Here is a 16,045-nt window from a genome sequence, read left to right as displayed (position 1 = left end):
CACCTCCACATTTAACACTCATTTCAGAAATAGGGGAAAGTAAGACACACCCAACAAAAAAAAAAAAAAAAAAAAAGTCAATTGACAACGTCATACAGCAAGTTAATATTGTTATCGCGTAGCCAGAAAAAAATACACAGGAGGCATACTAACTCTGCGGCCAGTTAGATGGGATTCCCTAAAGGGTCCCTTGACCCCTGTGATGCCGGTTTGGGCTTTTCTTACCCCACGTCCAGGCACCCGGACCATCTTCCCGCCCGGTCCGGCTCGGCCCTGCCCCGCGCTGCGCGTGGAGCGGGAGGGAGCCCGGCCCTCGCCTCGGTCCCGGCTGCGGTGTCGCCGCCAGCCTCCGCCGCCCGTCTCCTCGCCCGCGGCGAGTCCACACTGGGGCCGGGTTTGAAGCAGCGCCGCGCACCCGGAGCGGGAGGGCCAGGGGTCCTGCCTTTGCACCACGGCCGGTGGTCAGATCGGCAGGTCCCTGGTCTCGGCGCGGTGGTCGCCCAGAACGCGAGTGACTTTGTCTTCTGCTGGGTGACTCCTGGCTCACGTCACCAGTTTGACAGCCTCTCACCAAATCAGAGAGCGGCGCTCGCCGGGAGCTCTGGGCGTCACCGGGAGCTCCCGCAGATTAGAACTCGCCTCTCCTAGCTCCTCCCCTCAGTCTCATTTAAAGCTCCCACGGGTTTTACTGAAAAATTGAGTGGGCTCAGTTTCTGCAGCGCTTTCTGCCACTGCAAGATGGTAAGTGAGGAACTGGCGTTAGCTAGTCCGCTGGCAAACTTGGGTCTCTGAAAGTTAATAAGCTTTGCATTTAGAATTTATTCCACCTTGGGAGCAAGATTTCTCTGCTACCCGCCAATTAAAACAGATCCTCTCTGCTGCCCTGTCTCTCTTTTAGTATCCTCTATCTGCTTTCTCTCTCTCTCTCGCCCTCTCTCCCTCTTCTTTCTCTCCTTTCTCTCTCTCGCCCTGTCTCTCTCTTTCTCTGTTATTACTACTTTCCTTACTTTCTCCCCAACTTCCCCCTCCACCTGCACTCACTTTTCATTCTACCTCTTCCTCTAGATTATACATATATTTGCAAACACTTGGACATGACCTTGTCTAGGGATATTTGAAGTTTGTTTTCTTCTCAGGTATCAATTGCATAATAGCCTAGCTCTGATTCCAAAAAAAAAAAAAAACAAAACAAAAAAACAAAAAAACAAAACCTCAGGGAAGGAGTCTGCAAACATGCTTTTAAAATAAGAGAAAATTGCACTTGATAAACTTTTGGTTGAATTTCTTTGGTCTGCACTGCCCAAGCTGGACTTGCTTCAGAACTGGAATTTTTCAAAACTTAATTTACCGAGAACATTAACAACGTGTAATTGAATTGACTTAACTTTTTTTTTCTCTTTTTTCTTCTTATTTGTTTTCTCTCTGCTTGTGTTAATGCCCAAAGAAGCACTGTAGTAGTCAAAAAGAATTTTTCCAAAGCTGGGCTCTGCTAAAATGAATGGCTTTTACCTGATTAAACATTGACAAATAATTTAAATTTGGTGTTGTACAAATTAACCCAGGAAGGCTGCATACCTGCCCCTGCCTGGACTTTTGGAAAGACTGTGTGTTTGAGGTTCAAGAAGTGGAGGGCAGGAGAGTGTTCACTGGATCAGAACACAGTGGAGAGTACATGCCAGTTAGTGGCGAGATAACTTTGGAGGGACATTGAGCCCTAGTGATGGACAGAACTAGAGCTTGCTGTCTTTGCTAACGAACTTCTTTCAGCTTTGATTATACGTTTACTTGGAGCGACTTTATGCTCCTGTGCTTAGTGTTGGGAGCAAAAGTGTTTTAATTATCTCTGGGACAGAGATAGATTAGATAGATAGATGATAGATGATAGATAGATAGATAGATAGATAGATAGATAGATAGATAATAGATAGACAGACAGATAGATTGATGGACTATGAGCCAGCAGTATGTTAGATCAGAAGGAGGAAAAAGGAAGGAATGAGGCAAGTATGATTCAGAAACAAAAATGAAGAGGTCAGTCTATATTATATCATATCCATTTGAGCTTTAGCATTCTGCGTTCTTTGTCCTTCAGGAGTTTTAGAAATATAATTAAGGCATTTGCTAGAAAGAACCAAATAGTTCTTATGGTTTTGAATCATTAAGTAGAATTCCCTTTATTTAGATCTGGGTAGACTATTAGATGGGCTGGACGTTGCAACAGAGAATCCTCCTGGATATGTACAGATTTCACCCATTCAATGCTAGTCTGCTCTTTTGCTCCGAGGGCCTAAGAGAAATTCTGGGTAAACCAAGAAACTCATTCCCTTTTAGTAGTTATAATTTCACCACCCTCAAATTAATATGGATCTATACTTAACACCTTTTCTGATTTTTTTTTCTTTATATTTCACTGCATGTAATTTCGGTATTTCTCCCACCCTTTCCCCCTTCTAAATCTCCATCACCCCATCTTTCGGGACCCCTCACTCCCCCCATACTGAATTTCACAGAACACCATTCTGCCTTGCCAAGACCAGTACTTTGTAGGAGGCCAGAGCTATAATTGCCCGTATTCCACTACAACGTCAGAATCTAGTGTTGACGTTTCCACGGAGACTTGGGTCTCTTTCTGGGCTGCTGGTCTCCTGGACAACAGAGAGCTCCAACAAGCACCACAGGCACAGGGTAAGTTCTGCTCTTCTGCTTCCCTGATAGATCTGGAGCTCTTTTCCATACCCGTGGCTGCAGAGCATCATGGGCTAGGACTCTAGAATAAGGGACGATATGGAAAATTTAAACCCAAGGACTCCTGATTTTTACAGTCATAAAGCTGCTGCTTTACACTTGCCAAATAGTGAAAATGGGATTCTTTACCTTGCCCACTGGATAGCATGTATTTCTCCCTATAATGTACAGTTCTTGGAGAGTCCTATCTCACTGAGGGAGTGTAAGTCTGGATCACAGTTTTATAAACAACACACCAGCAGCATGTCTTTAGAATGAGGATACCAGTTGGAACGCTTCTTTTGGAATTCAGGAAAGTTTCCCTGAGTTTGAGAGAAAAGCAAGAAATACTAACTTAATTTTTATTTCATAGAGGAAGTTCCATGGATAGTGTGTTAGAAGTAGAAAAAGGAGTCCCTTTTACACACAAAAAAAGCTTCAGCTTTGGAGAGAAATATAGCATTGACGTAAAATGACATATTAATTTTGATCTGTGGCATATGAGCAATATTTATAAATATTAAATAAATGTCTGTGTTAAACACTCAAGTTTCTTAAAGAATTCTCAGACACCCCAGAATTAAATATCCATACTGTTGGTTCCGCCACATGATTCGTTTTATTTTTTAAAAAGACGCAAACAAAGGAACCCTAAATATTAAAAGCACACTTAAATGTCAGGGAGGACGTTGTTGAATATTAGCTTTCCACTACAAGCAACAATAAAAGCAAAATGCCCAAGAATGTGAACCCAAACTACTTATGCCATTTTATTCCTATCTCCTTACTCATCATTTCATTTTAATCAAAAATATTTCAGTATCAACAGTATAACCAGAGAAGGATAAGAGTCTAAACCGTAGTAGATGAAGAAAAGAAAGTAAAAGTAGACCCGGTTAGTATGCCCAACCATAGTTTTTTATTGATAGATAGAGCTAACTGTCAAATATGGGGGGAAAAGTCACTTTGAAAAAACATTTATAAAATATACAGATTAGAACAGTTGAAACATACGGTCTGGGCACAGTTTTGAGATTTTCATTAAGACCTTCAAAGAAGCAAGGTCCAAATTGTTTTAAAGTAGAAAATGTTACCACATAAAATTCCAAATAAATACAGTCCGTTAGATTAAAGCAGGCAGGCAGACAGGCAGGCAGACAGGCAGAGAAACTGGTAGCATTACAGACTAGAATTTAATTATAGAGCCAAACAGTATATTATCAAGTGCTAAAGCTTAGAAAATAAGATAAAAACTAGAAAAACCTAATGGAATTGCAATGTTATGCCAAGTTTGGGGGGAGATCAATAAGTATTTGCATAAATTAATGACAAAGACTGGACAGTCTTTATTAATTTATCCAGCAGGAATACATATGTTAGGCAAGAATGTGACCCCTTACTGCTTAAAAAATTTACCTCTTTAACTGCTATGTCATACAGTGTATAAATAGTTGTCTCTCACAGCTTGCTTGCCTTTTCTAAAAAACTTTAAATGTCTTGTTTTCCCATATGTCAGCAATAGCTGTTGAAGAAAAATAATTGAACCTATTAAACTTTCTGATTTGATTTGATAAGTTTCTTTATTACACAGAAACTACAAGATTATTTTCTCAGTTATCGATCTGTATTTTCACAGAATCATTCAGTGACTCAAATTTTCCTCTTCCGGACTTGTGCTCCTGGGAAGAGGCTCAGCTTTCCTCTCAGCTCTACAGAAATAAGCAGGTATGTGTAAGTCAGAACATTGAGACTGGCCATGTTCTGTGTGGTCCATTCCCCACTGTTAATATCTTGCTTCTTTTGCCTTTTGAAATTCATGCTGACTCAGTTTAGAACCAAAGTGACTGCTGTGTCCACAGAGAGATCAAAGTTAGATGATGAATGTCAGAGAAAAAAACAACGAAGACACTCTAGAAAGGTCTGCAGTCAAGCTCTCACTTTACGCATTTTAGCCGTATGACCTTGAATCCTTTTCCTTTTCCTCATTTATGGAATTGTAATCCTTGTACTGCCTATCTCAGAGGGCATTTGAAAAGATCAAATGATATAATGAGTGTGACAGTGCTTTTAAACCATACGCATAGCTAATACTTGGAGAAGAGAGAATGATTATAAAATATTTTCCTAAGATTGCTTTTTTCCATGTTGTATTAGTTTTGCCCCGATGGGTAATTGAATCTAGTGGACATACAGACAGATCAATCTGAGGCTGAAAGAAGCCGACCCACCTCTATTTTTATTTATTTATTTAAAAGTGCAAGGAAGGAGTCCAGCAACGTCTTCCTAAACATCATTTTCTATATTTAAACAGTTGCATGCAGCTCATTTTCCCTCATATCTACCTGATTCCCTTGTGGTTACAATTTTAAAAGTCTATTATAATCTCTCCAAGCGCTTTGCAGTGAATGAAAATTCAGAGCACAAAGCTGAACAACTAGGTGTTCAGGGGATGTAGATTTAATTCAAGCCTCTCAGGATGAGGGCTCCCTGTTCTTGTGCTCATACAACAAACAAGCATCAAGTTTAAGGCAGTTAAGGAGCAGTGGCATTATTATAAGGTTACAAAGTCAATATAGTGGAGCAGCCTTCAACACTGTCTGCTTTTTGTAGCTGCAAGATACCCTGGTGCAGAAGGAAGAAGAACTCGCTAGGTTACACGAAGAGAATAATCACCTCAGACAATACCTGAATTCTGCTTTGGTTAAATGTCTTGAAGAAAAGGCCAAGGTATGTATGATGTATGTATCTACTTTATAAGAACAAAGCAGTGATTTGAGAAAGGAAATGATTTAAGTAAAACTCCTTGATTCAACAGTGTATCTTGATATGCATTTATAAGATGGATGGTTTCTCTTAAGGAAATATGGCTCTTTCACAAGAATTTTTATCTATCATTTCTCTGAAGTACCTAGATTGCAGATGTCAGTCTTATATTACAAAAGAAGTTGCTTAAAAATCAAAAGCCAGTTGAGGGTGGGGGTTGCTGAGACAATCGGGGTTAATCAAAAGGCGGAGTTAGATGGATGGAATACTGGTATGGGAAGCAGATCTAAAAAACACTTCTTTTTTAGATCCTCACTTAACTTCATCTGTAATGGATGGTCTCAAATATCTTTTAAAAATTCTGCTAGATCTAAAATGCTGGGAATATTGCTGGAGCCCAAATCTCTTGATTTGGCATTTACAAATTCCATTAGGCAATTAGGCACACACAAGTACATTATCATTTAATTCACATTTTTTCTCTACTTTTAAAATGAGCTATTTCTAACTCAAGGATAAATAATTTACTTATGGTCTTTTTTTGTTCATGCTGAATTCTTTGCTTTTTATTTTTTCTCCACTTTTAAAATGAGCTATTTCTAACTCAGGGATAAATAATTTACTTATGGTCTTTTTTTGTTCATGCTCAATTCTTTGCCTTTCAATTTTTTATTATCTATTTACCATTACGTTATCATTAATGCTTTCATCGTCAATCTTTTCCATACTTCTAGACAAGCTACATTATTTGGTATGATTTGATCTAAATTGATGATGCTTCTTGCTACTCTTACTAAATAGAGCAGTTCAGAGAATAGAAGACACTAGATTTGATTTCTTTCCAGTTCAGTTGCCTTTGTTAAAAAGAGAATACGTCTTAGTTATTTGCCTGGGCACCTAACTCCAGCCACCATTCCATAAAAGGACACTTACTATATTATTAAGTGGTAATAACTAGGCAGTTTTATCTGTCAGTCTGAATAATTTTCCAATATTTAGAATAATATAATAATATATCTCGGAAGTGCTTTGAAAGTTAATGAAACAAGAAGAAGCAGTGTTGTATAGTGTGTAATCAGAGGATCTGTCTAGATTTGGGTGGCTTAGGTTTATGTCCAAGCTAAATCATTCTCAGCAAGTCATTAATATGTCTGTGCTTTAGTTTCCTCATTAATGAAGATTTTAATAACATCTATATCCCATGAGATAATACATGTAATCAGTGATTTATAAATCGTAGTAAATGATAGTTCATTTATAAATGAAAAACCTATTCTGTATAAAGAATATTGTTTATACATAAATATAAATGTTTATATTTATTTATAAATATTTATTCATACAAATTTATGAATATTTACTTATATAAATGTATAAATATTTATAAATCATATAAATATTATTTATAAATATTAAATAAATATAAATATTATTGATAAATATTTATAAATAAATATAAATATTATTGATAAATATTTATAAATAAATATAAATATTATTGATAAATAAATGGCCAGGCACGGTGGCTCACGCTTGTAATCCCAGCACTTTGGGAGGCCGAGGCGGGCAGATCACGAGGTCAGGAGATCGAGACCATGGTGAAACCCCGTCTCTACTAAAAATACAAAGAGGAGATCGAGACCATGGTGAAACCCCGTCTCTACTAAAAATACAAAAAATTAGCCGGGCGTGCTGGCGGGCGCCTGTAGTCCCAGCTACTCGGAGAGGCTGAGGCAGGAGAATGGCGTGAACCCTGGAGGCGGAGCTTGCAGTGAGCCGAGATCGCGCCACTGCACTCCAGCCTGGGTGACAGAGCGAGACTCCGTCTCAAAAAATAATAATAAAATAAATAAATAAATGATAGTTTCTTTACAAAAGATAACTTTAAAAATGATATTGCTATTATTGCTATAATAATAATAACTTGCCTGTGCTGAGATCTTAAAAATATCATCTGGTCCTTTCAACATTTAAAACAATTGAGTAAAAAATATGATTTAGAGTTTTTAGGCAGTAACTTGTCATCACAGATTTTACTTTACAAACAAGCTAATCCAATCCATCTTACTTGTGTGTGAAGAGAAACTTAATCTTTTTTTGAAATAATTTAGTTAACTAGTAAATACATGAAAAAAGTATAACTTTCAAATATCACTTCCCTAGAAATTGCTCTCATCTGATGAGTTCTCCAAAGCATGTGGAAAATTCAGGAAGGGGAAGAGAAAATCCAAAGAGCAAAGATACTCTCCTGCTGAGATTCCCCATCCCAAAAATGCCAAAAGAAACCTCTCTAGTGAATTTGCTAACTGTGAAGAACAAGCTGGGCCCCCTGTGGATCCCTGGGTCCTTCAAACACTTGGGTTAAAAGACCTTGACACTATCGATGACACCTTATCAGCTAACTACAGTGCCCTCGCATCTCGTCCCAGAAGAGTCGCCAGCACATTTTCCCAGTGTCCGGATGATGCAGTTGATTACAAAAATATCCCCAGAGAGGATATGCCAATTGACTATAGAGGTGACAGAACAACCCCCTTGCACAGCACTGCCACTCATGGAGAAGATTTCCACATCCTTTCTCAACTTCCAAATCCCCCAGTGGGGCTGAAAACTCTTCCTTACCATACTGCTAATGTGTCACCCAACAAGACAGAGATGGCATTTTCCACATCCCTGAGCCCTCATTGTAATGTGAAAACTCATTCCTTCCACCAGGGACAAGCCTTTGTGTGTCGAGATGAGGAGGGAGGCTGGAAGTTTACCTGGGTCCCTAAGCAGTCTTAGTGACCCCTCTTTTATCACAAAGCACTGCCATGAACTCTGTTTACAAAGACCTCTCTTGCACTTGAATTTGACTATGTGGAACACAGAAGCTATTGCTTAGACTGTCTCCTGCCACTTTAAATGTCACTCTCAATTACCCACTTAAATCTGCAGGGAATGGCTTCCAAGCATCCATAATGAAACATGTCCGCGCTTCTTTCACCTAAATTTGACTTGTTTACACACCAATACCTGCTATTGACGTCCTCTCTTCGCCCTATACTTGAAAAAGTATTTTTCACTCACTTGTATATTCCTTTAAGACTTAGATACATTTTTCCAATTATAACCAGTTTAACAGAGTTTCCTCTTTTAAGTAGTTGAAATATTCGCAGCCCTTTTACTTTTCTCCCTTTGTCATTTCTGAAAACGCCTTTAGAATGAGCCCTATTTTTGCTTCAAGTACTTGCTACTGCATGTTCAAATAGCTGAGGGTGGGGTAGGGACAAGTGTCTTTGCCCATCACCACTACTCCTGAAGACATAATATGGGTGTGTGTAGTGCTATGTTCATGGCAGTTCAAAAAGTTCAGTGCCCCATGGTGGCATTGACAAAGTCTCTTAAAACAACTGTAACTCCGCTAATAATATCACAGATAAGTTTTAAAATTACAAGGAATTTAAATTATTTTTAAATGCCTTATGATGTATCAGCTTCTATAGGTACCCAGCATGGTTTCTTTAACCAACATGACTCCAAGAAGAACATTTTGAGGGACTGTGGTAACAAAACCAGTCATCATCTGCAACTACCCAGATGCTGACAAATTCCTATTGCTGAAAATAGACTAACCTAGCTCAGCCATTGTCTCATTCATTCATTCATTCATTCATTCACATATTCGTTTTTTCATTGATCAGTCCACCCAAGATATCTGCAGAATACCTAATGCCTACTTTGTACCAGGCGCTATGCTATGTGATGGTGATAAAATACAAGCAATTTAGACACTATGGCCACCATCATGAGACTTAGACCTACTTATCTGCTATGACTTTGAGAAAACGACTTCCCTTTTGTGAAGGTTCAGTTTCCCAGCTGTAGAAGACAGAAGCTGGACTAGATACTTACTAATATTCTATGAATTGAGGCTGGGTCCTGTCAGATTTACTCCAACAAGCCAGTTTCAGGTCACTGAAGAAACTAAAGAGAAGTCTTTAGATAGGCACTGCCAGTATTATGCAGGGTAAACCTTATGTACAATTAATAAAATTCAAAAATATAAGTCATTTGAAGTTAACATTAGAAATCATTGCTCTGATCACAGTACTCTTTTTCTAGAGCCCATTTTGCAGTTAACTCAGTGTAACTGTGTAAGAATAATTTGCATCTAAAAATAGATATGTATTAATTTTTAAATAAGTGTGGATAGATCACATATAAATATTGCTATCAAGGACTTCATATTTCTAAATTTGAAACAATATACTTTTAGTGCTTGTGCTAGTTTTCTTCTTTCCCATCTTTCAAGACCCCTATCATTCGCAGAATAATTTGCACATCCTGCATGTGCACCTATGTTTTTTGGACAAACTTCAATTAATGATGAAATCTTTCATGTTGAAACCTGTTCTCATTTTTCTCTTTTCCACATCTCAGTAAGTCATCTTGCACAACCAATATCTCGTAGGTCAACTGTGTTGGTTAGGATTCTTTGTAACAAAGACATGCCTTTCATTGGTGTTTCTGTTTGGTTGTTGCTTTATTTTGGTGATGTAAGCAAAAGGTCTGTTTTATAAAGTTTTGTTACCACCCACTTTTAAAAATAATTTATGAGGAAAATCCAATATAGTAATTAGTATTACTCTCTGGAGTACTTTAATAAGTAGAACACATTCCATTTTCTAAAAAATAAAATAAAATAAATAACTGTGCCTTTTACATTCTAGTGTCTGTGCCCCTGGTTGGTGAAATTTGTCTCTTTTTAGAATGAGAGATTTAAGAATTCGAATTATTGTACTTTACGACACTAGGAATTGAGCAAGTAATATAACTAATTTTGAACGTCTAATAATCAAGCTGTTAAAGGAAATGTATCCGTCAACAAATATTTATTTTGCATTCTTTGTGTGCCTTATCATGTGTTAAGTACCATGAGGATACACCCAGGCTTAGTACAATGCATTTGGTATATAAAACAAAACCACATAAAATGTCATAGCTTTTGATAGCTCTTAAATGAAACTTAATTTTGGCCCAGTTTAAAGATATTACAGAACATTTGGGATAAAATGTGATGTTTTCCTGGCTTATATCATGGATGATATTATGGAAGACAATTGCCACGTTTTTGAAATCATGTCTATAAATATTTAATATCCATTTAAATTATGTATAGAAAATTATTTTGTTCATGTTTGAGAAATTAAAAATTTCTTTCACCTGAGTATATGTTTTACTTATATGGCTTCGCTATGTCTCTCTAGTAAACCACAGTTAATATTTTAAGCTATAGTGGGAAATAAAAACTAAGTCTTTTGTGATTGTGATAACTATTTTTATACCATGCTTAACATTCCCTAATAGCAGATTTTCTTCTCCTGGTTTGTAACCATAATCCTGTGTATTTGCACTTCTTTGTATGATGTCTATGGCCAGACTAATGTCTTCAGCATTTAGGGCTTGATGGTTCTTTCCCTTCTCTAGGGCGCATTAATGAGGCTTTCAAATGTTAAGTGGCTTAGAGTCCAGTGCCTTCTGGGTACACTACTCTCTTAACTAGCCACAAATAAAAATTAGAATCCAGTATCAATTTGTTAAATTTTCCAATGTCCTCTGATCATCTGAAAAATAAATCATACTCATATCTCACTAGTATCTGGAAAAAAAGGATGTTGTTAAGCTTCAGCTATGAAGGTGACGTTAAATAAATGAGATTATTTAAGACTTCAGTGATGCTAAACTGTAAGTTTGAAAAATGTGAGGAAAAGGAACAATATGAATTAATGGAAAAAACTATTTGATTTAATTCAAAAAAATGACTTTTTTAAAGAAAGTATGACAAATGGATTTAACAACTCACCTGTAGCATAGATGTGGAGAAAAGTATAGCGTTAATATATCCAGTGATAAGTTTTTGATAAATATTACATCTTGCTTGTAAGGTCAGGGTATATAATTTTACCTGTGTTTCAGTTTACCAAAAGATTCACATAAGATTAAATATTAAATTCTGATATTTTTCTTTATATTTCACTAAACCAAATAGAATTGGTTTTCAAGCTACAAATATATAGTGTATGTTTTTCAACTTATTTTTCATATTTTTATCTGTATTTTTTGTTCTATAAACATAACCAGACATCCAGTTTTAATTCTTGTATCAAATATCCTGCAATTGTTAAATACAATTTAACACTTAATATTTTAAATAATATGACTTCTATATAATTTGAAATATTTCTAATTATATGTAAGAGTCAATTTTGTAATTAATTTATAGCTAATAAATAATGACAAAAACTTAATCCTACTTTTGGCCCTTATTTTGGAAACATTTTTTAGCAAATGGAGCAACGAACCAAGAAAAAGTTTTCTGTGCCCATTTATTCTGTAAATTTTGTCACAGAAAAAAAAGCATGTCAATTTTCAAATGTATGAAATAGTAGTATGATTAATAATGGAGGTATTTATTCAACAGATATAGCCTCAGCTGAGATACAGCCTCTGGTTCAGGCTCAGCTGAGGATATACGGATGAAATATGTGTTAAAACTAACTTAGCTATAAATGAGAGAAACATAATTTAAATATGCTTAATCAAAGCAAGGGAATAATTGGCTCTCATCATTGATGTTTATATTTCCAGTATCGTTGGATCTATGTGCTCAAAAAATGTCAGCAATCTGGTTTGGGATTTCAAGCAAGGCTATGATTAGGAATAGATTATTGAATGGTGTTAAGATAACATTCACCTTACAAAAGCATGACAGAAACCAACATGGGATAAGATCTGTGAGCTTAAAGAGCAATCGACATCTCACAAAATATTCTCTAGTTTTGTGACATTCCACCTCAAATGAATAAAGCCTCAGTTAAATGTTCCAGATTGATGTTAGTTATACCATGAGGAATTATGAAGAGATTAGGGTATCTGCATATGAAAATTTTGAGCAGGATTATCTTGAGGCCACTATATAGGTATATAGCCATATTTTCCTCAGGGAAAGATTAATATCAAGAGACAATGATTTGAGACTTGCCTCTCAGGGCAGTAACCTGTCACTACATGGAGATTATCTTGTTATCAGTCATGGATAACCTGGATTTTATTTAGTTTTCTTACAGTGGTATTTTTTTTCCTTGGAGAAAACTATGAATAAACTTCACTCACTTTAAGTAATCCTTGAATAGGGATGTGATTGATATAAGTTATTTCAAACATATTATCACAATGTGTTTCATGTCTTTATTTCTATTTTAAAGACGAGAAAACTGGTTCTAAGTGTTATATGGGCCACATTATAATAGCTGAGGCCCAAGATAAACCCTGGTGCTGATGTTAGGTCTAATACCCTTTCTACTATTGTTGCAGAACTTTCTCCTTTGTTCAGCTAAAACCAGTTTTTTGTCACATGAATAGGAAAGATTAGGCTTGCGGACACACAGAAGGGTGAGGAGTGGAATTTATTAGTTGAAAAGGAAAAAGGAAAAATAACTTTCAGCAAAGAGTCCTGCAGGCAGGTTTCCTGCCTTACATATTGAAATCCCAGCTCACCACATAGGAACAGGAGAGGCCAGGCTCCTCACTCCTGCCAACAGACGCAACTTTCTTCAGGCTCTTCCCTATCTTCCCAGTGCACAGGTGGGCATTATTTGGACAGACTCAGTCGGGAAACTGACTGCTTCATCCAGTCATCTGGACTGCTTCATCTGGAACCAGCAGTCCGGTTTTTCAGCCTCCAGGCTGTTTTAGGCTTGAAGGCAGGGTTTCACTGGGGACACCTGGCTGTCTCCTGTCTCTATCACTATCATACATAATGATAATATTTGGCACTAGCAAATACGCTTACAGTCAACAGACTGTTAAGAGACTATTACAAACCTCAGAGATAGAAGTGTAAAGTATGGAGGAACTCTTAAACCTTTGCTTACTTTCAACAGAAGGATATTCTGGTGCTGAAGAATCTCATTATTGCTAACAGGGTTTGTTCACAAGAGACCTAATTCATCCTCTATCATTTCAAAAGAGAGAAGTGTATACATTGAAAACCATTTCAGAAATTTGGATGAGGAGAGTAGGATGGAAAAGGTGGGCTATCATGGTTCAAAAATATTAATATGATTCTTAAACAAAAAAATTCAAATAAAGGGAAATAAATCTGTTTCTCAATTACTATTACTAATGTTAAAGCCTAAAGTAGCAGTGTATAAATGATCCTTATGAAAATCTTTCTCTTCTTCCTTTAATACAGAAAATAAATTTTATACCTGTTCAAGTGATAGCATTACTAACTTTACTGTCATTCCTTTTCAGTATAACTCGAAGGGAAAGTAAAACAGTGAATAGTCATATTTATAAGCTGACTCATTCTAACACACTGGAGGCAGTCTATCTTCACACTTTGGAAATCAGTGGTTAATTGATACCTTCTCAGGAACATGACTGATGTTTTTGTTGTTGTTTCTTATTTCTACACCAAGTTTATAATCTGAAATAATAAGGCATAGAAAGGTTATTTCCAGGTAATTTCTCATTTCAAGAGAGTCCTTAATACCAAATTACTAGCCCCTCAGGGATAAGGCCCAACTATCTCAGGAGCTTTAAAAAGATTCCCTCAGGGCCCTCCAGTTGCTGTGAAGTTGACAGCAAGAAAAGCTCTGTAATGAGTATGCACTGAGAATTCAGAATCCCTTGTTATAATCAGGCAAAAGGCAAAACACACCTTCCTTTCATTTTGCTCTCCTAGGATTTGCCATCTTCCAGAAGCCACAGAGTTATTCTTCTTCCACCCCCTGGCCCACAGGGAGTCTTGAGTGGAACCTGGAAGTGGCATCTGCACAGTGCCAGGTGGCCCCACCCATGAATAGAGCCGTGTGTGCACCCCAGGAATCTCAGCCTCCTTGGGGAATTAGAGCACCATATTGCCAGAGCCTTAGCCTTTTCTTCTATTGTTTTTCAGAACCATGACTAGTCCCACCTAGCCCATGCTGTTGTCCTCCCTCCAAATTTCGACAATAGTTGTAATTAGCATGCTGCTTCCTTTTGAAATGATAAGGGATGAATCAGGTTTCTTGGGAGCCATCCTGTTAACTACGAGAGTAAAAATGGCTGGTGACTCAGAACAGCCCTAGATGATGAATGGAAATATCCTTTCAATGACCTTGCAATGGGCTTCTAGAAGACCATTTAATATGTATAGTAATTATTAGAATTTATTTATGTCAGTTGATCCGAATACAGAGATTCCCACTCCCTTTCCTACAGTGCAGTGATATTATGAACAAAGAAAGACTGCAGTATAAAAAGTAGGTTCCTCCACTCATAACTGTCATTCTTGGAAATTAATTTAACTTTTCTCAGTCCCAGTGTATCCACATGTAAAACGGAGATAATAGTGTTTGCCCTATATGTTTACCAGTTTTGTGAGATAATCTTATAACTTTCAAGGACTGTGTATATGTTAAATTTCTGTCATACATCCTCAATCTTCACCTTTGCGTAGAGTAAAAATCCATTTCAATTTAATTCTCAAATGAAAAGCTTCACACTTCATAAAATGCAACACTATTAAATCAGTTAGAGATATTTTTACTGATTCGATTTAACAAATGCCCACTGTTTTCCTATTGTCTTCAAAGTGAAATTTTATGTTCTAGGCACTATAGTTCATGTCTTAAAAGAGTTTACCAGTTGGTAAGTGGAGGGAAACTAGGAAAGGATTCATTGAAGGCATGATATCAGAAACATTCTTTGGATCTAAAGTTAGAATCACAACAAGTAGAGGTAGAGGTAGAATAAAAAGCTCAACAGCACAAAGTGTGGGGACTACGTAGAGAATGGTAACTTTTCCAGTTGACTGCAGGGTAGGTTTTTATAAAATGGTGTATATATTCTTGAAATGCAGCAGACTCTTCCGTACAATGAAACACAGAGCTTCTATGAATGTTTTATCAATAATAAAAGGGAAGTACTGCATATCAAATCCAAAAGAGTCAAGACTATAGCTTAGATATGTTATTTGCAACCTTAAAGTATCACTTTTCGTGTTGATTGACATTGGTATCAGTAGGGTAACTATTAAAGGTATCCAATTTTCATAGATGTCCTTTTTAAATGTTTTCAATTTTTCAAGACTGAGGCAGGCCTACCCTTTATAGACAAAATTATGGGAATGTAGGTAGTGAAAATTACCAGCTGTTCTTGATGCATATCCACCAGTTTTGTTTCAAAATTATAGGTCATTTTTTAAACATGATATTCCTATATTTCTGTAAAGATCTTAAGTGTACTGCACATATAACATGAGCACTAGGGAGAGTATATGGTAGTGGGCATCACCTTTCTAGAACATACAATGAGAAAAGAGCCTATCCTAACCCTCCTAACCCTTCCCCCATGAGAAGAAGAGGGGGAGGAAACTTCCCTTTTGCAGGCAAATGCAGGTATGCAAGAGAGTCATGTGAAGATGAGGAATGATGACAAGAAAGGGAATGTAATCTTTTCTCCTTATATAGCCACTGGCTGCAGCAACATGACCTGGATCCAGGGCAATGAAAGAGGAGACAGCAGAGTA

At 37.0% G+C, this 16,045-nt stretch overlaps 1 protein-coding gene across 1 annotated transcript; it reads left to right on the top strand.

The window, feature by feature from the left end:
- The first annotated feature begins 659 nt into the window (after window positions 1–659).
- Window positions 660–10,841, top strand: GMNC (geminin coiled-coil domain containing). Its single transcript, XM_032172308.2, has 5 exons — window positions 660–741; window positions 2,511–2,685; window positions 4,361–4,449; window positions 5,335–5,451; window positions 7,651–10,841. The coding sequence occupies exons 1-5, from the start codon at window positions 739–741 to the stop codon at window positions 8,269–8,271; spliced, it is 1,005 nt and encodes a 334-aa protein (XP_032028199.1). The 5' UTR covers window positions 660–738; the 3' UTR covers window positions 8,272–10,841.
- Window positions 10,842–16,045: the final 5,204 nt, after the last annotated feature.

This window comes from Hylobates moloch, unplaced genomic scaffold, assembly GCF_009828535.3.
Source record: "Hylobates moloch isolate HMO894 unplaced genomic scaffold, HMol_V3 SCAFFOLD_13, whole genome shotgun sequence".
NCBI classification, from domain to species: domain Eukaryota; kingdom Metazoa; phylum Chordata; class Mammalia; order Primates; family Hylobatidae; genus Hylobates; species Hylobates moloch.
This window is presented reverse-complemented; position numbering and strand designations above follow the sequence as displayed.

Bases quoted from the DNA above. Each gene is read 5' to 3' on its own strand.
- GMNC (XM_032172308.2), top strand. The intron at 2,686-4,360 runs GTAAGTTCTGCT...GTATTTTCACAG, and splicing joins ACAAGCACCACAGGCACAGG to AATCATTCAGTGACTCAAAT. The intron at 4,450-5,334 runs GTATGTGTAAGT...TGCTTTTTGTAG, and splicing joins AGCTCTACAGAAATAAGCAG to CTGCAAGATACCCTGGTGCA.